Source organism: Chrysemys picta, chromosome 8 (assembly GCF_011386835.1).
Source record: "Chrysemys picta bellii isolate R12L10 chromosome 8, ASM1138683v2, whole genome shotgun sequence".
Taxonomy (NCBI): domain Eukaryota; kingdom Metazoa; phylum Chordata; order Testudines; family Emydidae; genus Chrysemys; species Chrysemys picta.
Genome location: NC_088798.1, coordinates 19,612,855 through 19,639,711, shown reverse-complemented (window position 1 = coordinate 19,639,711; position 26,857 = coordinate 19,612,855). Strand labels below are relative to the sequence as shown.

General features: G+C 41.2%; 1 protein-coding gene across 3 annotated transcripts in view; it reads left to right on the top strand.

Moving 5' to 3' along the window:
- The first annotated feature begins 1,499 nt into the window (after positions 1–1,499).
- The window catches only part of SLC35D1 (solute carrier family 35 member D1), a 36,674-nt gene continuing 11,316 nt past the window's right edge, over positions 1,500–26,857 (top strand). Inside the window, exons 1-10 of one of the 3 annotated variants that reach the window (XM_065554003.1) lie at positions 1,500–1,756; positions 2,952–2,985; positions 3,078–3,164; positions 3,815–3,882; positions 4,837–4,908; positions 6,009–6,077; positions 7,163–7,265; positions 9,540–9,632; positions 21,869–21,936; positions 22,887–22,965. In XM_065554003.1, coding sequence (XP_065410075.1) covers positions 1,569–1,756; positions 2,952–2,985; positions 3,078–3,164; positions 3,815–3,882; positions 4,837–4,908; positions 6,009–6,077; positions 7,163–7,265; positions 9,540–9,632; positions 21,869–21,936; positions 22,887–22,965 — 861 coding nt within the window. In that variant the 5' untranslated portion in view covers positions 1,500–1,568. The remainder of the gene's footprint in view (positions 1,757–2,951; positions 2,986–3,077; positions 3,165–3,814; positions 3,883–4,836; positions 4,909–6,008; positions 6,078–7,162; positions 7,266–9,539; positions 9,633–21,868; positions 21,937–22,886; positions 22,966–26,857) is intronic. The other 2 variants (XM_005300105.4, XM_008166652.4) reach the window with 2 other exon arrangements.

The window sequence follows — 26,857 nt, the reverse complement described above, 5'->3', positions numbered from 1 at the left end:
TAACCTAGTTTGTGCAATTCACAATGTGGGGGGGAGATAAGAGGTTGTGCATACCTTCCTACACACTGAGGGAGGAGGCAGATTTCATAATACATCTGAGCCTTCCCAGAACGTACGTACATACGTGTCAAGTATCAGGGGGTAGCCGTGTTAGTCTGTATCTACAAAAACAACAAGGAGTCTGGTGGCACCTTAAAGACTAAGGCCCAAATAAATCTGTTAGTCTTTAAGGTGCCACCAGACTCCTTGTTGTTTTTGTACATACGTGTGTGTGTGTGTGTGTGTGTGTGTGTGCGTGTGCGTGCGCCCCCTCTGGAGGAGGCTTAATAGAATTGCTTGGCTCAGCAAGACAGGTAAAAAGGGTACCCAGGCTGGCATAAGAGACAGGCTCAGGCCTAGTCTTCACTTACCGGCTGGTCCGGCGGCACGCCATCGATGTTCTGGGATCGATTTATCGCGTCTGGTTAAGACGCGATAAATCGATCCCAGATCGATCCCGGAAAGTGCTCACAGTCGGCGCCGGTACTCCAGCTCGCCGAGAGGAGTACGCGGCGTCGACGGGGGGAGACTTCCGGCCGCGTCTGGACCGCGGTAAGTTCGGACTAAGGTACTTCGAATTCAGCTACGTTATTAACATAGCTGAATTTGCGTACCTTAGTCCGAAGTCCGGACTAAGTGGGGACCAGGCCTCAGTGTTATCTCAGCACATCAGGTGGCATCCTAAGGGGGAGGCAAACCATCACAATAAATACTTCACTTAGGAAGGAAAAATGAAATGCACAACTACAAAATGGGGAATCATGGGGTAGGCGTTAGTTCTGCTGAAAAGAAGCTGGGGGTTATAGAGCAGCACAAATTGAATGAGTTGCAAAAAAAGGCTAATATCATTGTGGGATGTATTAAAAGAGATGTGTCCTGTGTAAGACAGAGAAGGTAATGATCCTGCTCTACATGGCTGGATTAAGGCCTCAGCTGGAAGACTGGGTCCAGGTCTGCGCACCCCACTTTAGGAAAGATGTGAACAAACGAGAAAGAGTCCAGAGGAGAGCAACAAAAATAGTACAAGGTTGAGAAAACTTGACCTCTGAGGAAAGGTTAACAAAACCCGGGCCTGTTTCATCTTGGGAAAAGAAGAGTGAGGCAGAACCCGCTAACAGTCTTCACCGTCCTCTTTACAAGAGCCTTGGAGGTATTTGATCAATTGTCCCCCGCAAAGCCAGTGAAGATAAGACAAAAATTACTGCGCTTAATCTGCAGCAAGGGAGCCCTAGAGAAAAGTGTCGCAGGGGGCTCGCCTGGCAAGGGAATGTGTGGACGCAGGACCAGGGAAGATTTATAAGAACAGGTCGGGGACACGCCTGTGGGAGATGATTCTAGGTTGACTTGCTCCTGCCCCAGCGCGAGGGCTGGACTTGGTGACGGCCCGAAGTCCCGCGGCCCCGGCCGAGCATCGCGCAGCCCCCGCCCCTGCGCTGCCTCCCCCGGGCGGGCGCAACCGGCCGCAGTGCCGCCCCCTTGGGCTCCGCGCCCGGCGCCGCCCCCCGCCCGTCTGACGTGCCCCTGCAGCCATGTCGGCCGCCGCGCGCAGACGCCAGGCAGCCGGGGCGCTGCGAGAAGCCCCCGCTGGCGGAGATGAGGAGCCGGGCATGGCGGCCCCGAGCCTCAGCGTCTGCCTCAAGCTGCTGGCGGCGGCGCTCTACGGGTTCAGCTCCTTCCTCATCGTGGTGGTGAACAAGAGCGTCCTCACCAGCTACGGGTGAGCCGGGCCGCCCGCGCGGCGCTGTGCTCCGGGCAAAGGTCGGCGCGCGGGGTGGGGGAGCGGGGGCTGGTTGCACATTAACTCGTGCGGCGGGGCCCGGAGCAGAGCTTCCCCCCGCCGCCGCCTCCGGGCCCAGGGAGGGGATCCTCCGCGCGGGGGAGCTGCTCGGTCACAGCACCGAGTGGGGCAGGGGGCATCAGCTGGAGCCCCACGAGTAGCCCAGTTGGGCGGGCACTGGCTGCGGCGTGTCGTCCCCCCCCGCCTTCCCCAGCTGCTATCACAGGGGTTCGCCCCCCTTCCCCCGCTTTCCCCGGCTGCGGGCACGGGGGTGGGGGGGTTCGCCCCGCTTTCCCCGGCTGCGGGCACGGGGGTGGGGGGGTTCGCCCCGCTTTCCCCCGGCTGCGGGCACGGGGGTGGGGGGGTTCGCCCCGCTTTCCCCGGCTGCGGGCACGGGGGTGGGGGGGTTCGCCCCGCTTTCCCCGCCTTCCTCGGCTGCGGGCACGGGGGTGGGGGGGGTTCGCCCGCCGTCCCCGGCTGCAAGCACGGGGGTTCGCCCGCCTTTCCCCGCCTTTCCTAGCTGCAAGCACGGGGGTGGGGGGTTCGCCCGCCTTCCCCAGCTGCAAACACGGGGGTTTGCCCGCCGTCCCCAGCTGCAAGCATGGGGGGTTCGCCCGCCTTCCCCGGCTGCGGGCACGGAGGTGCGGGGGGTTCGCCCCCCGGCTGCAGAGAGTGGGTGTGCTTGGGGCCACTGTTTTGATCCCGGCCCCCATCTATGCTACAGGTTGTGACTCTTGCTTGGCACTTGCTGCATGAGGGTGTACGAAGGTTTGGATGAGCTCGCTAGCTAATCGCTGGGGGGGTTCCCTGGCGTGGAGCAGGCTGGGGTGCAGGTTCACTGCCTGCAGGGAAGTGTTTAGAGTCACCGAGAATGTGAGCCAGGGGAGAACAAACCGTTAGCATCCCAAAGCTGTAGGGTCATGGGTGTTGTCTGCCGTTAGCTCAGGCGGTACAGCCAGTTTTTTTAAGCTTTGGCCAGGAAATGCTTTAAGGCAAATATTAAAAGGCTTAGCTAAAGAGCAGACTTTGACAGGGGGGCAGATTGTATTTTCATGTGGTATTTCTCTCTCTAGAATGTGATTGACTGAAAGTACAACGTTGACTTTGCTGACTTTTGTATTTTTTTTTTCTATAGATTTCCCTCCTCGCTATGTGTTGGACTAGGCCAGGTTAGTTGGATTCCTGAATATTGCATGTTTCTAGTAGTGCATGGGAAGGGTTGTCGGGATGGAACAGTGAGTGTTTTGTGCTCGTCTTATAGATGCTGGCCACGGTGACTGTGCTTTGGGTGGGAAAGGCGCTCAGGGTGGTGAAGTTTCCAGACTTTGACAGAAATATACCTCGAAAGGTAAAACATTTTTCCCTCATAGTGTCTAATGTAAAATACAGTTCTTACTATCCTTTTAAGGTATAAACACTTTAAAATGTGCATATTCTTTAAAAAGTTCAGTAACATCTAGTGCTGTTAGCTAGACTTGAATGAAAGAATGCTTTTTATTTAAAAATATACCATTTTAAAATACTTTATTCATCAAATATAACATGGTTTCTGCCTTATTACATTATGCAATCCGGCACAGAATTCTGCTATGTAAAGCAGTTGTTGTACTCTGTGTTTATTTTTGTGTTCTCATGTATGTACCTTTCTCCAAGTTTATGTTGCCGTTAATTTTAAAGACCGTATCTATATGCAACCAAAGATGTTCGGTTGATGTTTCACAAACTGTTGCTTAAGATATATGCATTTTTCAAAAGTGTGTGTGTTGTAACTCATGTTTTAAAGTAGGCTGCACAAATGTTTTTGCTTGTCTCCATATTGAGATGATTCCCTAATTGAAAGCTGTTGTTATAGAGTCGATGCTTTATTATATTATCTAAGGTTTGAATGTGCGTGTGAGAACTAAGCATTGAAGAACTCTGATCATGTTACTATGTGAATGGGTAGTTTTCTAGCTGTCTAATTTTTTATTGAGTGTTGTCCCTCTTATAATTTTCTAGACATTTCCACTACCTCTTCTATATTTTGGGAACCAAATCACAGGACTCTTCAGCACAAAGAAACTGAAGTACGGATAACTTTTATTATTTAGTGAGGTTATAATGTGTTATGATTGTACATAAAGGTGAAACTGATCTTTAATATCACCATGGGCTTGATTTGTGGCAATGTAGGGAATGAGGGTTATAACTATTATCTGGCAACTAGTAATCAAGGTCTCTTTCCTGGTCTTGGAATGTGCAAGTGTTTTTTTTTTTTTTTTTTTTAAAGAGTCATAAATCACAAGATGACACTCTCCTGACTGGCATTTAGTGATCTGTCAGTGTCTCCAATGAAGCTTATTCCTATGATCTTAGAGGAGTCTCTATTCTTACGCTTGAACAGCATCTGGGGAGGCGGAAGGAAAGGAGTGGGGAGAAACTGTACTAAAAGATGCTGGCCTTTGGAACTGCTGGGGCGAAGGGTGGGGTAGGAGAAGGGAGAAAATGGTATGACTTAGCTCATTTGAAGAGACATTATTTTGAGGGAAAGTGGGAAAGAACCCCACAATCAGCTACACATCTATTCATGGAACACTTTTTTCATTATAATACAACTTGAACTGTGTGATGCCTTAAGATAAATAGATACATTTGGTAATAAATGTAATCAACCTTCATTTGTTACTCTGGATTTCATAGATTTGAGCTTGAAAATAGCCCTACAAAATCAAATTGTTAATCTGTGGCAGTAACATGCTCTATATCCAGCTGGTAGGAGATGGAGACTTTCTCCTGTGAAAAGTTCTTGACAGGTGTAAGTAGTACCTTTTGGCTATCAAATTAAGGATTTCCAGGAGGGATGCCATGGAATCCTTACTGTTGTGGTAGTTTTGTATAGCTATGATTTTAAACTTAGTTCCTATAAAGTAACTTGGTGTTGATTCAAAGTATCACTGTGGGGATGAGCTTGGGGTGTAACGTGTCTGTGGAGTTTTATAATTTTTCCCCCCATGTTTAATCTTATTTTTTTTCTTTTGTAGCTTGCCAATGTTCACGGTTCTGAGAAGGTTTTCTATTCTGTTTACAATGTTTGCTGAAGGAATTTTACTCAAGTGAGTTATTTCCAAAACTATCAATCTTTTATTCATATCATTTTTAAGATTGTTAAAGTGGTTGTAACATTTTAAATAAGCCTTTGAGTGTAGAGGATTTGTGCAGTCAGATTTAGTTGGCCATAAATTGGGCTTTAGAAACATGGGGGCACGGAAGAGAGAGAGCACGGATAATACATAATTCTCTTTCTAATAAAATAATCTTATGCTAAATGGGTCCTTCACCTTCGTGTTTTTATCAAAGGGAAAAAATCTAATGCATTAAGTTTATATATTTAACTACATCGCTAAGGGAGGAAAATGTTAAGATTCTTATACTAATAAGGCACTTTCTACGCTGCATCTCTATCATGTTTGTCGCTAGGCTGACTCTACATGAGGATTATGTCCATATGCCAGATGGTTAACACACAGTTAATTCCCTACAATGGGGGTGTACTGTATTTTGGCAGTCTTGGATGAGGTCAAGTCTCTAGATTACTTGTCTTGATGTAGCTGGATTTTAGCACTGTTCACTTGCCGTGTAAGCAAGATCATTAACTCCGTGTGTATAGGTAGGTTTGTCAGTCTTCCTACCCTATAATTCTTTGGGTAGGAGGCTATCCCAAAGTGACTTACACCACATCGTACGAGGGTAACCCACTCTGTGTATTATTGATGTCCCGTCCCCTTCCCCCCCCCCCCCCCCCCCCCTGGAATGTCTCCTATTCACAGGCTAGTCGGTGTTAGTGGGTAGTCACCACAGCATTATGGCATTTTTCTGGTCCACAGTGATAATAGCTCACAAATGGATGTTCAGGTTCTCTAATATTGGGGCTAGTTCTGCAATGCCAAGCTGAAATCTTTAACTATAGTGGGCTCAGATAGCACTTACTAAAGTGTTACAGCCCATCAGTCCTAATTAAAAAATCATAAGTATTCTGCTCTTCCAGAATTTCTGATCTTTGCTCCTTATATGTTGATTCTGCACCAGGAAGTCTGAATTGTGACCAGAGCAAATGCTTTCCCCTTAGTACTAGAAATGGCACTGTGATGTCAAAATTGAACTGTGATTATGAGTGATAGTAAGGTTCTTGTATCTTTTTTTTTCCCCCCCCCAGGAAGAAATTTTCTTGGGGCATTCAAATGACAGTGTTTGCAATGATAATTGGTGCATTTGTAGCTGCTAGGTAAGACTTCAAGCTTTTGTCCCTTCCGCTTTATATTACACAGCTTATTACAGTTTATATTATTTGTCTTTTTAAATGGCTTGTACAGAGTATGCTGGTTAATTTACAAAGTTAATTAGAATTCATAAACTGTAATAATTTAACGGTAGCACTTAAATGATGAAATCCTGCCGGCATGCTCTGCAATAGATAGATCAGCTAGAAACTTCTAAACTTAAAAGCATAACTTGTCCTTGTTCAGCTTCCATTTTTTCCACTGTCTGGGATGGTTGTGGTGAAGCCTTTATGTAGATAATGGTAGAATGGGGGTCTGCACTTGAAGTTCTGCTGTTTTGGTTAGGGGTGTGACTTATAATTATACCAGTAAAAGCCCTATTGTGGATGCAGTTATATTGATATTAAGGTGCCTTTTACCACTATAACGTATTCCCCTTCTAGTAGGTAAATAAAGTATACTGGTACAAGCACCTTTATATCAGTATAAGTGAAAGCAATACAATTTTCTAGTGTAAATAAGGCTTAAGTCGTTATGTCAAAGCTTAATTTTAAAATATTTTATGATCCTTTTAAATGGAAATTGCTAAAGTTGTGCAAAACATTGAATTTCATTGTCAGGGCAAGGTGAGTGGAAAAACTCGTTCACCTGTGAGAAGAGTAGATGGCTAGTTAATGGCCTAATGTTTGTATGTTTTCATTCAAAAAAAAAAAAAAAAAAAAAAGTCCAGAACTGGAGAAAATGGCTTCCAGTCCCAGACTAAAGCCCCCATCCTCAAACACTTATGTATGTGCTGGACTTTACTATCAGGAGTAGTTCCACTGATTTCAAGCTCATGCTAGTAAAGTTAAGCATGTGTAAACATTTGTGGCATTTATGGGATTGGGGCCTTAGTTTGTACAATTAGTGGTACTGAATACAGCATTTATTATATTGACTCTTAGCTCAGTGCCTCAAATGCAGCTAGCCTGCCAGGTAAGCTCACTGGAAATGCCTTTTCTACATGGAACTTATCAGACAAAATATAACATGGAGGAGTTTTATTAATGTTACACTCTGAGCAATTTAAATTCTTAATTTCCCCCTCCAGTGCTGACTTGGCATTTGATCTAGAAGGATATATTTTTATCCTGATTAATGATGTCTTGACAGCTGCAAATGGTGCATATGTAAAACAGAAACTGGATTCAAAGGTAGGCTGACTTCAATTTTCACTTTAAGAATGACATTATTGTGTTGCAAAGTAACAGCTAATCTACAACACTGCCACTTTTAAAATTTTGAACATTATGGGTTAATGAATAGAAGGCTAATTGTTGGAGACTGAAAATGTGAGTGTATTCTGCAGCTGGTTTTATGGTGTTTGGATGAACTGTTTATTTCCCCAGGTATTGTGCTCTGTCACTGAACTCATCACATCTTGTCACTATTATTTAAAGTAGAACTTTTGTAGCTCCTTATTCTTGTGTTTGTCCTGAACAATATTTTTTCTGAATCTTAACTTGACACTTCTGTTTTATTTGCAAATACAGATGCATGTATTTTGAAATAAGCTGTAAATTCAGTTTTATCAAATTGTTAGCATAACCAATTCACTGTTATTGGAGCTATATTTATTTGTATCTGGGTGAAATAATAGATTTGGCTATTTAGCTACAAAGTCAGGGTCATTTAAAAGAATTAAAAACCTGGTTCTTCACTAGACAGTGAACTGACCACATCCTCCCTCCCACTGCTTTCAAAGGCAGGGAGAGCTGATATGTCAGCCTATTCTACCCTTTTTTCCGCAGCCAGAGCTGGAAATGAACTTCTGTCCTTTTTGTTGCAACTGTGTAAGTTTTTAACAGAGGCTGAGGGATGCTCTATAGTGTACTTTGGGGCAATTGGGAATCCCTGTTCATCTCCTTATAAACCACTAAACATAAATGTGCTGTATTCAGTTAGTCTCAGCAGTATTGCCAAGTTCCTAGTAGTTCAACATCTGAGAAAGAGAAACTGATTGTTTAGGCTACCCTGAAAGTACAAGGATGAGCTTATCAGATGTTCACAACATACAGTGTGAGGGCTAGGTGTAACTTTTAACTACAAGTTGGAGGACAAACCTTTACATTGCTAGTGAACTCCATTTCTATTAATGTAGCCAGGAAGATACAGGTACAAGCCAGTGTAAATAATTTTTGTGGCATCTGTTGCCTGTGATATGAAGCATTTTCTTGATTATATTTATTGTGAATGTTGAGTCTATTCCTTAAAATGCTTTACTTAGTCGTCGTCTTCTCCTTTTGCTTCCTGTGATGAAGTTACATGTTTTTGTATAGCATAGAATATTTTGAGCGTAGGAGAAGGCATCTTGTGTGTGAATAAGGTGGCTTATGTCACCAGTCTGCTGCTATGGGAAATGACAAAATATCATGCAAACTATTGAGCTAGGTATGGGTGTATCTGTTCTTCTGCACGCTGTCATAAACTATTTTAGCATTATTAACATATCCTGCAATCTTAAAGTGCTGCAGGGTATAGCTGCAATCTGTTTGACCGTGAAGACACTTCCATTTGATTAATGATAACTATAACCAGGTTTCCAAACCTACTGGATGGAAGTCAAACTAGGTAAAAGTATTGCCTAATGGACAAAATATAAGGGAGAATTTTACAAGTCTGATAAACAGTGCTCCATCAAGCCTGCTGGAGGTACACTCTTCTTTCTGTCTATATTGGGAATTGGTCTGTGTTTGAGATACTTCATGTCAAAACTCTGCCAACAATGCACCTTGCCTACTCTCTCAGAAAATTATTATTGAATGCTTTGGCTGCTGGTGTAAACAGGGCCAAACCATAATGATGCAGAAAACTCAACCAGAATGAGGGCTCAGTCATGATTCCTGCTTCAGGTGTCCAAGAGAGACCAATGGGTGAGGTAATATCTTTTATTTGACCAATTTCTGTTGGGGGGAGAGACAGGCTTTTGGGTACACAGAGCTGTTCTTCAGGTCCAACACATTTTGGCTCTGTCTACATCCGTGGTTGGTTGTGGGGCCCATGGAGGTCATTTACTTAGAGGGTGCCCAGGCACTTCTCATATTCTGATGAGCACCTGACCTCTCTGTCTTCTCTGTGAATTCCAAACCAAATTGCTTTCTCTACCTGAAATGAAACATGGCTGTGTCCCTGAAAGTGTGCATGAGTTTTTAACACCCGAATATTGATGGTTGTTAATATTTCAGCAATGCCTTTATGGGTCTCTGAAAGAACATCCAAGCACAGAATTCGCCCAGTGGTTCTAAAAGTATCATATGCAAGATAGGTTTATTTCATAATATTTAAAATGTCCATGTTTCACTTCTAACTATGCAGGAATACCAGATTCATTCACTGATGAGACCTGGTTTTGTGTAGCTTTATGTATAAGGTTTTATGTGTCTGTTTTGTGGAGCCAACCTAAATACGCAACTATTTCCTGTTCCTAGGAGCTGGGAAAGTATGGTCTGCTTTATTACAATGCACTGTTTATGATTCTTCCCACCTTGGCCATAGCCTATTTCACAGGAGATGCGCAAAAGGTAGGACTCTTGTTCCAAATTGCAAGTCTTTAGTTGCACAGTAAACATTTTCTGTCAAATATATGCTTCTGTATTGCTAGAGAAAATGGGGTTTGGTTTTTTTGCTATTCATCATAACTCAGATGTGAATGCAGAATGACTTTCTATTTCCTGTAACTTATCAACTTGTTTTTGTTTGCTTTTTTACAAAATTTGCCATTTATATGTAAATGTAAAACTATACTATATAGTTTGCCCCCCTGCTCTGTTTGTAAATTGTATATGGCATGTACTGAATTTGGATGTAAGGGATCATTTTTGGAGGGAGGACTGAAGAAACCACAGAAGTTCCCTATAAAATTAAGTATAAAGAGTTACGAGAATTAGTGACTGTTGAAAAGAGACACCTTATTTCTGATGAAATCCATGGAATGGCTTTATACTGATCTTCATAAGGACTAAGTAATTCTTTTTCCTAAAGAGGAATGGAATAATTAAAACCAAGTACTAGGAAGAAGTGGAGACTTCAGAGTAGGTTTATTGCTGATCAGCTTGTACTAGAAAGATGAAACACTGCAGACTTCTTGGATTTTTTTTCTTTTTGAGTTGTAGAGGTAGTTGGTTTTTTTATGATAGATTTTGAACACTGTAAATATTAATATTTGCTAATACCAACTCAGCAGTATATTGCCTGACTGCCTGCAGATCAATGCGTTTAACATCTGTGTGCAAATTTAGAACTTACTTACATGCAAGTGTGCTTAATTTGTTCTTCTAGGACCGACAAAAGCATTGATCTTGCATACCGCTTAGTAAAATAAATTTGATATATCTTCCCCCCCCAAATTGATACTACTTGAGACTTTCACCCATAGATAGCTTATACTAAAAGGTGAAATGGTGGAGCAGCTAAATATTGGGGATGGTGGGGGGAATGTCCTTTATCATTCACATGGAAGGAATTTATATGAGTAATGCCAATTAATATTAATACCGGTTAGATGAGTAAATCTCTTACATATCAGTAGAGAAAACAGATAATCATAGAAAGCAATTACTAGCATTGTTTCTTTAATAAAATCACAAGCCACATACACTTACTATAAACTATTTTGGGATGTTTGATGCTGCATAGACATTTAAATAGGGAAGTCTTGTGATCTAAAGCTATATCTACTAGTTGGAATATCTTTTTTCTGTTTAATTAGAAGTTTAATGTAACTAATAATCAATCCTGGTAATGGCTTAGATCATGAGTATATGAAAATTGGGTGTGAACAGAAAATATTTCAGAGTGTCTTTCCGTGCTCCCCACCTCACCCCCACTCCTCTTTGAGATAGGCCAAAGGCAACTCAGCTGGAATATATTTGAGGAAAATGTACTCATTTATAAATCGGAGCCAACAAACGTGGAGTTGAATGTCAGCTTTGTGCTACTCTGTAGAGTCTGTGTATTCATAGTATGTGTCGAAACCTCCTCTTCCCAATTTTTTGAATAAACTTTCTTTTGCTCTCTGAAAAAGGTCTTGGCAATGAAGGTGAACAAAGACTTATTCTGTTTAACTTAGTCCCAGGAAATTCACCATTCACGAGGTTATGAAACTTTATTTAATAAATGTGTGTGTTTATTTCGATGTTTTTTCTAAAGCATATCATTGTACTAATTTTTTTTTTGCATTCTTTGTTAATCCAAAAATGCATTTAGTAAAACAATAATACGTGTAGCCACAGGAAGAGAGTGGCCGTCAGTTATGTGAAGATGCTCAAAAAACTGGATTTTTGTGGAGGGTTAACTATCAGACAAAAAGATTTCAGAGCCATAGGAAAATGTTTGTAATAAAAGTTGATAACATTTTCCCATTATCAAAGCATGTAAATGATTTGTCATGGTTATACGTAGTGTTTCATTAATCCATGTCAAAGGTACCGACATGTTGTTGAATTCCCAGTTACACAGCAGGCATAAATGGCTATGTGCTGAGCGCAAGCAAAATTTACATCTAAATAATTCCTGGCAATGAAGTGAATAAATCTCAGTGAAGCTGGTAGGTTTAAGTTTCTTTAACTGGTCAGTCAGCTGGCTTTTTTTATGTCCATTTCAAGTATGTACATGGCCCCCCACTTCATCTGTCTCTGAGCGCCTCACAATCTTTCATGTGTTTATTCTCACAACACCTGTGTGAAATACTGCTATAGTATTCTATACTATTATCCCCATTTTACAGATGGGAACTGAGGTTCAGTTCCCAAGTGACTTGCGTGAAGTCACACAGGAAGTATGTGGTGAATCAGGGAATTGAACCCAGGTATCCCAAGTTCTTGACTAGGACACTAACCACTGGCCCATACTTCCACTCTAAAATACTTTAAAGGGGACATTATGTGGTAAATTGGGAAGTTGATCCAGCCAGAGACCCTTCTAATACCACACAGGCATGGGGGAGAGAAACTGTGTTTTCTCTAGTACTGACTTGGGTGTTTGTGCATATTTATATTTAAAAAATAAATAAAAATGCTTCTGGCATGGGAGCCTGTTGCTTTAAATTGGAAATGTTAGTTTTCAGGCATCTGACATGACTATTGCTAAATGTCTGAAGTTATCTGGCCAGTTGTGCAGTTGTCTGTCATCCAGAGAAATAATGATCAATCTAAGATCTTAGATTGTGGGGAGGGTTTTAAGCATTATTGTAGTGTTTAATGCTAAGCTCTGCTGGATGTTAATATTTGTTGTTGTATGTGTACAGCTATATGTCTGTAGAGCATTTTTAATTATAGATGCTTTCCATCTCAAACCTACTGCTGAGTTATAGTATACAAAGGAGGTGCGTGCGGTTAGGATAGCTTTGAAATGGAATCTATAGTTGGCCTTAGATCTACTTACAAAGAAAATGAGATTCTAGGTCGGTTGTGTCAGCAGGGACATGCAAGGTAAACCCCAAGGGAGAGATTCTGCTCTTCTCAGAATATCTTAGAACAGAGGCTGTACGCTCAGTACTATTTACCTCAACTAGGCAGAAACCAGACGAGAACTAAATTGAGCTTTGGTGATTGTCAAAGCCATGCTTCCATGGTAAAGTATTAATGGAGAAGTCTGTCATCAGATGGCTACATAATAGAAATCAGGACATGTACTAATGTAAGAGTTCTACTTGAACAAAACCAACTCAGAACAGTATAGTTAAGATAGGCAAAGAAAGCAAGAGACTTTTCCCCATCCTAGGGCTTGTCTTTACTACTGAGAAGATGAACATTGCTGCAATCGATGCAGTGGGTGTCGATTCAGCAGGTCTAGATGCGATAAATCGACTGCCGAGCACTCTCCCGTCAACTCGGTACTCCACCAGGGTGAGAGGCGCAGGCGGAGTCGATGGGGGAGCATCAGCCATTGACTTACCGCAGTGAAGACGCTGCAGTAAGTAGATCTAAGTGTGTTGACTTCAGGTACATTATTCACGTAGCTGAAGTTACGTAACTGAGATCGATTTCCTCTCCCCCACCTCCCCCCAGGGTAGACCAAGCCTGAGGTTAGTTGACCGGAGAACATTTCCTGTAGCTGTAGCGCAGTGAAGACACCAGGATAAGTTGACCTAAGCTACGTCGACTCCAGTTACATTGTTCATGTAGCTAGAGTAGCATAACTTAGGTGGACTTACCCCTGTAGTGAAGACAAGCCCCTAGTTAAAACTAAGCAGCCATGTAGGTAAACTCAAAGGACATAGAGCCAAACCCATTAATAATGCACTGCTAAATGTCCTGTGAAGCTTAGTTCATTGTCATGTTAACTCTAGCAACCTGTTATCTCCTAGTATCTTATGGCCTCCAGTCATACAAGATGATAACAGCAAGATGCAGTTCCTGTTCACTCCAAGGAGAACACCTCAGAACTTTTACAGCTGTGTGATTGTTAGCAATATTTAAATCTCCTTCCTGTAGTATAGTAATCTTCCCTTTGAATGAATAGGGTTCCTTAATCAGCTGGGCTGATTGCTGTTAGAATGACGTGAGGCATATTCTCGACAGCAGGGATACTTAACCTCCGTGGTTCGGAAGCCCAATTAGCAATCGGCATTACCCAAAAGACCCATAGTAGTGTGAATTCATTGTTTCGTTCACTGTAGTACTATATTATATATACACATTTTCTCACAGCAAAATAAGTTAACAATTTAGTGAAAGTTGAAAACTTCATTGGTTAATAACATAGTAAAAGCATCCTGATTGGTTAATAAGTTTGATTAATAATTATTAATTATAATTAAATCAGTGTTTTAATATCATGTGCTGCAAAGAGCCTCAGGAGACTCTTGTGGCTCGTGAGCCTCAGTCTGAGTATCGCTGCTCTACAGCGTGATATTCGCCTACTGACTCAGGGAGTGAAGCACCAGGAATTATTTCCTTTTCTCTTCCCTCCCATGTTCCTCCCCACTCACCCCCCCCCCCCCCCCAAGCACTCCTGTCTTTCTCACTCCTCCAACTTTCTGCTGATCCCATTGTTGGTTGTTTAGTAGTCTTTGTCTGTTTCATTAAGGTATCTTCTGCTTTTTTTTTTCATGGTTCAGCTTTGGCCAAATGTTTAAAGGTGGCACAGGTACTAATGCAGCTAAAAATAACAACAAACAAAGGGTCCCATATGAAGTTAAACTCTGTGCTTCTTGGATTTTACTGTAAACTAATGTTCCCAGCATCTTTCATTACAAAGAATGGTACAAAGGCGCCAAATTGCACATCTACTTCTAATATGAAATCATCATAGTTCACTTTATTAACCTCTACACTTTTATTGTGGAACTATATTTCTATAAAACTATATTTTGTCTTCAGTGTGTTCTACCTTGGAATAGGTGGCTATATGGAACAAATAGATTTTTGTGGCATTAGTGTATTGTTCGGTTTGGAAGGATTAGATTTTTATTGGTAAATGTCAATTTTAGTGTACACATACAAACCGATGAAAAAATATTTCCATTGATGAGCATTGACGTTTAGATAGGAAAAGTAAGAAAAATATTGCTTGAGAATTTTTAGAGTTTGAATTAAGGATATTTACTTTGTATTTTGGTATGTGGTGACACTTCGTGTTTTAATGTTTATAAAGCTTTAACTTTTTGAGTCTGTCTACTGTCATTAAATAATTGTCGCCCCATAATTTCCCACAACTGTGAACATTTAAATAGATGAAAATAGGAAAAAATGCTTAACGCATAATTTTCAGCAAAAATTGGTTTATTTTAAGCTTTTTTATTTATTATCCATAGAAATTAGTTTAAAAAAATCTAATTCTGCCTAATTATTGTGTAGCATAGGTATTTTTAAAAGCATGTATGTATTTATAATCTGGCACACATACAGTTGGAGTGCGTGTGTATTCATAGATGTAGTATACGTGTTACGGTAACCTTCAGGTATAAAATGGAATAGACATTATACCATTGTGAGACAAACCGCTCAATCTCAAAGCCATTCATAATACTACAACTGGGGTTTGATCAACCAGTTGGCAGCATCTGCTGTGGGTTGGCATTAGTAACAGTTTCCCTGTTCTAAATGTAAATCATTTAGAAATTGATGGACCTCAAATCCCAATAGCAGTATTAGCAACTGCATTTGAATAAGTTGTTACCCCGAGAGAGTATGTCTATGCTGCAGTTAAACACCCGTAGCTGACCCGTGTCTGCTGACTTGGGCTCAGACTGGGTGGCTTAGTAGCTGTAAAACTGCTGTGTAGATGCTCGGGCTGGAGTCCGGCCTCTGGGACCCCATGAGGGGGAGCATGAATGTCTACACAGCTATTTTTAGCCCATGAGCCTGAGTCAGCTGACCTGGGCCAACTGCAGCCCTGCTATGGATCTTTTATTACAGGTAGAGGTACGCTTTGCACCAGTAAAGAAGTGAAACTTTGTTAATTTTTACAAAAACTTTCTAAAACAGCGGTTCTCGAACTGTGGGTTGGGACCCCAAAGTTTGTCACGACCCCATTTTAACGGGGTCGCCAGGGCTGGCTTAGACTTGCTGGGGCCGAAGCCCAAACCCCACCACCCAAGGCCAAAGCTGAAGAGCTCAGGGCTTCAGCCCTGGGCATCGGGGCTCAGGTTACAGGCCCCCTGCCTGGGACTGAAGCCCTTTGGCTTTGGCCCACCCTGCGCAGGGGTGGTGGAGCTTGGGCTTTGCCCTCCCCCGGGCTCAGGCTTCGATCCCCCTTCCTGGGGTCGTGTAGTAATTTTTGTTGTCAGAAGGGGTTCGTGGTGCAATGAAGTTTGAGAACCCCTGTTCTAAAACAGCATTCAAAATACTGTTTCTGATCATTTTAAAGTGTGTGATAGTTTATACAATCTTCATATGTGTTAGCTTTTAATATCTAAGGTGATGCGATCTGTAGATGAGCTGCTCTTTTGGCTTCAGAATCCCTGAACTACTTTGCAAAGAACTTTGATACAGCTGGAGAACTAAAAGGCTATCCTAAAACTCAATTCTATGGAACAATTAATTGTGCATGAACTCACAATTCTCTAAACTGCAGCCTTGTTTTAACACAGATTTTGCCTTGATTTTTTAAAATTATTTAAACAGGTTTTGTTAAACACCTTGAGTTAAACTGGTGCCACTTGTAATATAGACAAGCCAACAGAGGGAAACAGTGGGGGCGAAAGACCTCTCTGGCTTTAGGATTAAGCTAGATAAGTTTATGGAGGGAATGGTTTGATGGGATAACGTGATTTTAGTCAATTGGTCAACAACGTGCCATCGCTGGTAAATAGTATCAATGGTCAATGAGGGTCTGGCTGGAGGATCTTGCCTGCATGCTTGGGGTTCTACTGATGGCCATATTTGGGGTCGGGAAGGAATTTTCCTCCAGGGTAGATTGGCAGAGGCCCTGGAGGTTTTTCGCCTTCCTCCGCAGCATGGGGCGGGGGTCGCTAGCTGGAGGATTCTCTGCGACTTGAAGTCTTTAAATCACAGGATTTGGGGACTTCAACAGCTGAGTTAAGGGAAAGGGGGTGGGGCAGCTTTTGTGGCCTGCATCATGCAGGAGGTCAGACTAGATGATCATAATGGTCCCTTCTGACCTTAAAGTCTATGAGTCTTAGCGCCGTCAGTGCTAGACATATTATTTTTTTTAAAATCTATATTTTATTGCTCACATTGTTGGAGCTGCAAAATCGTTTCTAAACTGCACACTAACCACTTTCACTATTTCACAAACATCCCCCACGTTCACTATTTATGCTGAATATTGCTGTAAATGGATGACCGAAACAAACTACGTGTCAGCAATTGCTTCTTGAGAAGCTAAGGTTGGGTTCTTCTGCCTGCCTCCTTTTCCTGTGTAGACTCATTGGGGAGAGAAAAGAGAAGAGTGAGAGTCCAACAGCGTCTATCCTCTACTAGTATCTTGAATGCTTCACAAATCTGGCATGGATATAGCAAGAACAAATTATGCCAAACCAATGTAATTTCCTCCTTTGGCAGGATTACTGGCCTAGTGGATAGGGAGGAAGCTATAGATGTGATATCTTGATTTTAGTAAGCCTTTTGACACAGTCCCACATGACATTCTCAAAACAAAGTAGGGAAATGAGGCCTAGATGACTTTACTGTAGGGTGCGTGCACAACAGGTTGAAAGACCATGCTCATAGAGTAGTTATAAATGGTTTGATGTGATACCCTGTAGTTTATCTAGTGGAGTCTCATAGGGGACAGTCCTAGGTCTAGGAGGGCTTTAAACTAGGTTTGACGGGGACAGGTGAGCGAAGCCCACAGGTAAGTGGAGAACATGGAGACCTGGGAGATAGCCCACGCTCCCTCCTATTTCCAACCTATCATGGCAGAGAGAAAGGAGGGTCAGGGCAAAACTGGGAGGCAAGATCAAATCAGTATCTTAGATGCCTATATACAAATGCGAGAAGTATGGGTAACAAGCAGGAAGAACTGTAAGTGCTAATAAATAAATACAACTATGACATTGTTGGCATCACTGAATTTGGTGGGATAATACACGATTGGAATGTTGGTATGGATGGGTACATCTTGCTCAGGAAGGATAGACGGGGGAAAAGGGAGGAGGTGTTGCCTTGTATATTAAAAATGTACACACTTGGACTGAGGTGGAGCTGGACATAGGAGACGAAAGTGTTGAGAGTCTCTGGGTTAGGCTAAAAGGGGTATAAAACAAGGGTGATGTCATCCTAGGGGTCTACTACAGGCCACCTAACCAGGTGGAAGAGGTGGATGTGGCTTTTTTTAAACAACTAACAAAATCATCCAAAGCCCAAGATCTGGTGGTGATGGGGGACTTCAGCTATCCAGATATATGTTGGGAAAATAACACAGCGGGGCACAGACTATCCAATAAGTTCTTGGACTGCATTGCAGACAACTTTTTATTTCAGAAGGTTGAAAAAGCTACTGGGGGGAAGCTGTTCTATATTTGATTTTAACAAATAGGGAGGAACTCATTGAGAATTTTGAAAGTGGAAGGTAGCTTGGGTGAAAGTGATCATGAAATCATAGAGTTCACAATTCTAAGGAAGGGTAGAAGGGACTACAGCAAAATAGAGACAATGGATTTCAGGAAGGCGGATTTTGGTAAGCTCAGAGAGCTGATAGGTAAGGTCCCATGGGAATCAAGACGGGAAAAATGACTGAGGAGAGTTGGCAGTTTTTCAAAGGGACACTATTAAGGGCCCAAAAGCAAGCTGTTCCGCTGGGTAGGAAAGATAGAAAATGTGGCAAAAGACCATCTTGGCTTAACCACGAGATCTTGCATGATCTAAAAAATAAAAGGTTTCAGAGTAGCAGCCGTGTTAGTCTGTATCCGCAAAAAGAACAGGAGTACTTGTGGCACCTTAGAGACTAACAAATTTATTAGAGCATAAGGTTTCGTTGCATCCGAAGAAGTGGGCTGTAGTCCACGAAAGCTTATGCTCTAATAAATTTGTTAGTCTCTAAGGTGCCACAAGTACTCCTGTTCTTTTTTTAAAAAATAAAAAGGAGTCATATAAAAAATGGAAGCTAGGACAAATTACAAAGGATGAATATAGGCAAAAAACACAGGAATGTAGGGGCAAGATTAGAAAGGCAAAGGCACAAAATGAGCTCAAACTAGCTATGGGAATGGAGGGAAACAAGAAGACGTTTTATCAGTACATTAGAAGCAAGAGGAAGACCAAAGACAGGGTAGGCCCACTGCTCAGTGAGGAGGGAGAAACAATAACAGGAAACTTGGAAATGGCAGAGATGCTTAATGACTTCTTTGTTTCGGTCTTCACCGAGAAGTCTGAGCGAATGCCTAACATAGTGAATGCTAATGGGAAGGGGGTAGGTTTAGAAGATAAAATTAAAAAAGAACAAGTTAAAAATCTCTTAGAAAAGTTAGATGCCTGCAAGTCACCAGGGCCTGATGAAATGCATCCTAGAATACTCAAGGAGCTAACAGAGGAGGTATCTGAGCCTCTAGCTATTATCTTTGGAAAATCATGGGAGACAGGAGAGATTCCAGAAGACTGGAAAAGGGCAAACATAGTGCCCATCTACAGAAAGGGAAATAAAAACAACCCAGGAAACTACAGACCAGTTAGTTTAACTTCTGTGCCAGGGAAGATAATGGAGCAAGTAATTAAGGAAATCATCTGCAAACACTTGGAAGGTGGTAAGGTGACAGGGAATAGCCAGCATGGATTTGTAAAGAACAGATCATGTCAAACCAATCTGATAGCTTTCTTTGATAGGATGACGAGTCTTGTGGATAAGGGAGAAGCGGTGGATGTGGTATACCTAGACTTTAGTAAGGCATTTGATACGGTCTTGCATGATATTCTTATTAATAAACTAGGCAAATATAACTTATATGGGGCTACTATAAGGTGGGTGTATAACTGACTGGATAACCGTAGTTATTAATGGTTCCCAATCCTGCTGGAAAGGTATAACGAGTGGGGTTCCGCAGGGGTCTGTTTTGGGACTGGCTCTGTTCAATATCTTCATCAACGACTTAGATATTGGCATAGAAAGTAACTTATTAAGTTTGCAGATGATACCAAACTGGGAGGGATTGCAACTGCTTTGGAGGATAGGGTCAAAATTCAAAATGATCTGGATAAATTGGAGAAATGGTCTGAGGTAAACGGGATGAAGTTTAATAAAGACAAATGCAAAGTACTTCACTTAGGAAGGAACAATCAGTTTCATACATACAGAATGGAAAGAGACTGTCTAGGAAGGAGTATGGCAGAAAGGGATCTAGTGGTTATAGTGGACCACAAGCTAAATATGAGTCAACAGTGTGATGCTGTGGCAAAAAAAGCAAACATGATTCTGGGATGCATTAGCAGGTGTGTTGTGAGCAAGACACGAGAAGTCATTCTTCTGCTCTACTCTGTGCTGGTTAGGCCTCAACTGGAGTATTGTGTCCAGTTCTGGGCACCGCATTTCAAGAAAGATGTGGAGAAACTGGAAAGGGTCCAGAGAAGAGCAACAAGAATTATTAAAGGTCTAGAGAACATGACCTATGAAGGAAGGCTGAAAGAATTTGGTTTGTATAGTTTGGAAAAGAGAAGACAGAGAGAGGACATGATAGCAGTCTTCAGATATCTAAAAGGGTGTCATAAGGAGGTGGGAGAAAACTTGTTCATCTTAGCCTCTAAGGATAGAACAAGAAGTAATGGGCTTAAACTGCAGCAAGGGAGGTTTAGGTTGGACATTAGGAAAAAGTTCCTAACTGTCAGGGTGGTTAAACACTGGAATAAATTGCCTAGGGAGGTTGTGGAATCTCCATCTCTGGAGATATTTAAGAGTAGGTTAGATAAATGTCTATCAGGGATGGTCTAGACAGTATTTGGTCCTGCCATGAGGGCAGGGGACTGGACTCGATGACCTCTCGAGGTCCCTTCCAGTCCTAGAGTCTGTGAATCTAGTGTGAGGTTTTTATTAATGACTTGGATAATGGAATAGAGAGTGTGCTTAATGAAAACTGGGAGGGCTTGTAAGCACTTTGGAGGACAGGATTAGAATTCATAATCTTGACATATTGGAGAGTTGGTCTGAATTCAACAAGATGAAATTAAGTGAAGATAAGTACAAAGCACTTCACTTAGGAAGGAAAAATGAAATGTATCACTACAAAATGGGGAATAATTGACTAGGTGATAGTGCTGCTGAAAAGGATTTGGGGGTTATAGTGGACCATAAATTGAGAATCAACATCGTGAAGCAGCTGCAAAAAAGGCTGCTGTTCTGGAGTGTATTAACAAGCATGTCCTACGTAAGACATGGGACGTAACTGTCTGATTCTGGTTTGCACTGGTGAGGTCTCAGCTGGAATACAATGTCCAGTTCTCGGCACCACACTTTAGGAAAGATGTGCACAAATTGGAGAGTCCAGAGGAGAGCAATAAAAACGATAAAAGGTTTAGAAAACCTGACCTGTGAGGAAAGATGAAAAAAAAAGACATGTTTAGTCTTGATAAAAGGCAGGCCGGGGGTCGGGGACCTGATAAGTCTTGAAATATGTTAAGATCTGCTATAAAGAGGAGCAATCGATTGTTCTCCATGTCCACTGAAAATTGGACAAAAAGTATTTGGCTTAATCTGCAGCAAGGGAGATTTAGGTTAGATGCTAGGAAATATTTTCTAACTATATAGGTAGTTTAACTCTTGAATAGGCTTTCAAGGAAGGTTGTTCAATCAGCATCATTGGAGGTTTTTAAAAACACCTTTCAGGGATGGTCTAAAAGAGACGGTGGGTGAGGTAATATCTTTTACTGAACCAACTTCTGTAGGTGAGAGAGACAAGCTGGTGAACTTACACAGAGCTCCTCTTGAGTTCTGGGCTGACTGACCTGAAAAAGAGCTCTGTGTAAGCTCAACAGCTTTTCTTTCACCAACAGAAGTTGGTCCAGTAAAAGATATTACCTCACTCACCTTTTCTCTCTATTATCCTATGACCAACACAGTTACAACTATGCTGCATACAGGGATGGTCTAAGTTTACTTGGTCCTGCCACAGTGCAGAGGGCTGGCCTCAGTGACCTCTCAAGGTCCCTTTCAGCCTTACGTTCCTCCTGTGATTCTAGAATCTGGATTCACACTAAGCCGCTGTTCTCAGAAGGCTGTAATAGCGTTGGTGAATGACCTCCTTATGGCCATGATCCTTTAATGCTCACTTCTGGCTTTCACATTAACTGCGGCAAAATGTTAAAGGATTAAAGTCTACTTTGGAACATTATTTTTTCATTTTTAAGATTGGATTTGTTTGTTTCAGGCAATGGAATATAAAGGCTGGGCAGATACACTCTTCGTTATACAGTTTACACTCTCATGTGTAATGGGGTAAGGATTTACTTTAACTTTAGTGGTGTTTCCTCCAAGTAGTAATCTCTGTACTGTATCCCCACCAATAGATACTAAGGAAGGGCCTGCTCTGTGGTCAATATGCACATAAAACTCCTATTAATGTTAATTGTGGGGAGAATAATCTTTGCAGAGAAGTTCTACTGTTGGTAACGTACTAATCAGTAGAAAGTCCAATTTCAGTCATGGCACAACAGTTTGGAGAAAGATTATTCCTTAAAAGGTTGTCTCGTGAGTTAGAAATTCAGATGCTACTGTATATTCTGATTTTTTGAGAGACTGCATACCCGTAATGTTTTTTATTTTCTTAAATCTAGCTGTTTTTATGAGCAATGGCATATTTTACTATTTCCTTTTACTCAAACTAGTAGAGTCTCACTTTGCTAATCTACAAACTTGATTCCACGAGCTCCAGTGGTCTTGGCCCGCTTCTTAGTAAGAATTAAATAATAGAGGGTGGTAATGAAGTCATTACTAAGATTTCATTACTTTAAAATATAGTTTGAGACACTTACAAACATAACTTCTTATAAATAAAACTAAATAATGCCTGTCAAACTAAACTACCTGTAGAATTTGTGCTGTAGTATATTTATGTTTTCTGGTCTGTTTGCTCACTCACTAATTTCCAAAATTTAGTGCTCACAAAAGGGTTGCCCTGTTAATGCGAATTAGTGAGGTCCTCCTGTACAATGCAGTATAGTATATAGTGTACATGATGGTGTGGGGACACTATTGTTGTGTATTTTGACAGATAACATTACTCCATCGTGAGTTATACAGGTCTTTCCAAACAAGTAGTTCTGGAAACTCTGTAGTATGTTATATAATTAAGAGTAGGGAGAGAGATGGCATTTTAGTATAATAAATGCACCCTCAAATGATGAAAAGCTGAATGTTGTGTTTCTGTTTTGTTTTTTCTGCTGCAGGTTTATTTTGATGTACTCCACAGTTCTTTGCACTCAGTATAATTCTGCTCTTACAACTACAATAGTTGGCTGTATTAAGGTAAATTGCATAAATCTCTTAAATATTTGTCAAGTTTATTAAGTTTCCATTTCCTGTGTTACAACAGTGCCTGTATGATGCTTACAAAAGCAGCATAAATGTTTATATTCTCAGAGGCTTTTGTATGAGTGGAAGGGGTATAGAGAGCTAAGTAGGAATTTTTGGTAACTTGGAGGATAAAATTAGTCTAGAGAAACCAAGAACAGTAAGCCAAATCTTCATGATTGTCTCTCTCAATGCCAATTCAAGGATGTGACCTCCCATTTACTCGCCTGTGGTTCTTATTATGTGTTGTGGTGCACCATAACTAAAGCCTAGCAAAATATTCACACTTATGAATTATGAATAACATTAATAAAAGAAAGGAAAGAAAAAACCTGTGAGCTATAACCAGTGGCTATTTCAGTCACAATCTCTTCTGTATTTCTCTATTATGGAGAGATTACACCATCGAGGATGAGTCTGGGCTCCTGGGGATGTTGTTCCCTAGATAAATTAAGACCAAAGTGTATTATTTTGCAATTCAGTAGTGAGTTCTATCTCAGTGGAGCATAGATAATTATCATAGTTTGTACCTGGGAAAAGGAATTTCATTTAAGGGTTGGTGAATCCAGCTTGGTTATCAGTCCTAACCTAAACAATTTACAGATGGGCAGAGATAAGTGATCTTAGCTAAATCCTATGAATCTGGAGAAAATATTTAACTTGTTTACTTGAAAGAAGCCATTCAAAAATTACGAATTTAAAATAATAATGTTTCTTAACACACCAAAGCACTTTAAGGAGAGGTTATGAGGCTGGCAATTTACTGAAAATTAAGCATAGGAATCATAGAAGTGCAGGACTGGCAGGGACTTTGATAGGTCATGTAGTCCAATCCCCTGCAGTGAGGCAGGACTAAGGTGTTATCTGCACCATTGCTGACAGGTGTTTGTCTAACATGTTCTTTAAAACCTCCAATGATGGAAATTCCACATCCTCCCTAGGTAATTTATTGCTTAATTACCCTGACAGTTAATAAGTTTTTCCTAATGTCTAACTTAAGTCTACCTTGCTGCAATTTAAGCCCATTACTTCTTGTCCTGTCCTCAGTGGTTAAGGAAAACTCTTTATCACCCTCCTCTTTATAACAACCTTTTACGTCCATGAAGGCTGTTATGTTCCCCGCAGTTTTCTCTTCTTCAAACTAAAGAACCCCCCCCCCCTTTTTTTTTTTCAATATTTCTTCATAGGTCATGTTTTCTAGACCTGTAATCATTTTTGTTGCTCATTTTTACATTCAAATTAAATTCCACTACTTCAGTTTATCAAGGTTAGCTTATGTCGGCTCTCCAGGAGTGCACAGCCTAAACAAGCTGCTGTTTAGCAGGTTTAAGCTGTTACTACTTTACTTACAAAAGCATTTCAATAGTCCAATAAGATCATTACGAGAATCCTTTACAACTAATTTGTTGGCAGTGCTTTTGCAGATTTCTTGTCAACAGTGTTAAAAGTCTTGGTGAAGTTATCAGGTTGCAGAAGCAATGCTAGATTAGAGGGTTGCTTCCATTTCATGCTGTTTTCTGGCTTCTTTGTCATCTCAACTATCGTGTTGCTTCTGCAGTTTGTTTGTAGAGCTGTTGATTTGAAGGTATGAGGTGAACAGGCTGAGCTGAGAACTGAAGTATCCAGTGTCCAAGTCTGTTTTCTTTCTATAGTCTGATGGAAGGTGGAAGACTCACCTCTTTCAGGGGCTTGGCTAGATTCAAATATCAGCTGATGTCACCTTTCACTTGCTCAATGCCTTCATGGGATGGGCCTGGCAACATATTCAACTTGTGAATATGCCATCTACTAATGCATATGCAGCTGGGTTGTAATTCATCAACTTTGTGGTTATTGCTTTTATCTTTGTGGTGGGAAATTCTCAGTGTCTTTTAAAGTTTTTAATACCTTTCTTTTATTCGGTTAACTTTCTGAGATATCCCTTTAATTCCATGAGGGCTTAATAGAAGTTGAAATAGAATTCTCTGTAGTAACTCATTTGAAACTTTCCTGGGTGTCTGGCTGGTGAGTCTTGCCTACATGCTCAGGGTTTAGTTGGTCACCATATTTGGGGTCGGGAAGGAATTTTCCTCCAGGGCAGATTGGCAGAAGCCCTGGGTTTTTTTTTCCCTTCCTCTGCAGCATGGGGCATGGGTTACTTGCTGGAAGATTCTCTGCACCTTCAAGTCTTTAAACCATGATTTGAAGACTTCAATGGCTCAGACACAGGTTTGATACAGGGCTGGTTGGGTGAGATTCTGTGGCCTGTGTTGTGCAGGAGGTCAGACTAGATGATCATAATGGTCCCTTCTGACTTTAAAGTCTATGATTCTGTGATTCAAACATGGCTGTTTTCATGATTCCTAAAGAGGGTCTTTCAACTTAAATGGTAACCAGATAAATTACTTTTTTCCCTTAACTATACATGCAGAGGTGATTCTTGTCTTCCTAAGTTTTTGTTAAGGAGTAAACATGCCAGATAGCTAATTAATTCCTCAATAAATACAGATATTTTATACTCCAATGACTTTTTATATTAACCAGATGTAGCAAGGTCTCTTGATTCTATATTAGTAGATAAAACGTCTTACTATTCACATATCAGGAAGTTTTGCCTTCGATGCTTGCATTTAAAGACACGCATTTGCAAATGAACATAAAAAAGAAGCCTATACTATGTTAACCCTTTAAGAATTTTCACCTTTAAATGGAAAGTAACTAATAACTTCTATAAAATGTTTTCCCAACTACACATTTCCCTTCAAGTTAAAAGTCTGGAGACTTCAGTGCATTATACTGACGACTGGGCATTGCTGTAGGTCTCTTCTATTGGATTTCAGACTTGCATTGTGTGTTTTCCTCATGGCGTAGGTATAGGGCAACCATGTGCATATACTACAGTGCTGTGTCCAGTAGTGTGCGAAACCAATCTGCTCCTGAATGCCAATGCTATAGGCGTTGGAACCATGTGCTTTTTGTACTGGAATAACATATGTAGATCATGGGATCCCAGAAAAACACACAGACTTGAACAAACACACGCATGAACTCCCTGCTTCTCCTTCCATGCACAGGTGTTCCCCTAATTCACTTCTGCTTCTTTATCTTGCTCTCCTCTGTGGATTATCATCTCTCTCCTCCGTCTTTCCCCTAGGCTCTAGTCTCCAAACAAGATGATCATACCTGCTTGCTTGGAGAAATGAACAAAGTCCTCTCTGGCCTCAGGGGGAGGTACTGAGGCTTTTTGAAAGTTTGTTTTTAGCCATCTCTGGCCGTAAACTTTAAGAACAGAACAAAGGAGGCTATTTTTACTTTTTATTTTTAAAATATTTTGATTCATCTATCAAATATATTGGATTCCTCAGAATAAGGGGACTAAGTTTGTGGAATTCACTGTTGCATTGAGTAGGCTTAAGGTGGTGTTGTGTAAAGCAAAGTAGGCAGCTCTGTTGTAGTCAGTGACACCAAGGTCAGACCAAAACACAAGAATGTGAATCTGCCAAAGATCAAAATAGTGTGTATGCTTAGCCAGAGAAGTACCATTTCCAAACAGCGATAGAAGTATAATTCAACTGGTCTGGGGCACTTGCATATAATGCTATTTTCATGCTGGACAAAGGCAATCATAATACGTTGTTTATGTTTATGCAATTGGAAACCAACCATAATTCTGTATGACATAACTGAAATGATGAAATTACTGTGTTTAGGATTGCAGTGAATTATAAATTGGAAATAGAAAGACCTTTCAGGTCCTCTAATCCATAGGTTGAAACAGCCAGTCTACATAAATAGATTGACATTATTAGGTTTCACTTGTTCTTTTTGGCATAGCACCACCTCTAAGACATTCTCCAGGCAAGATTCT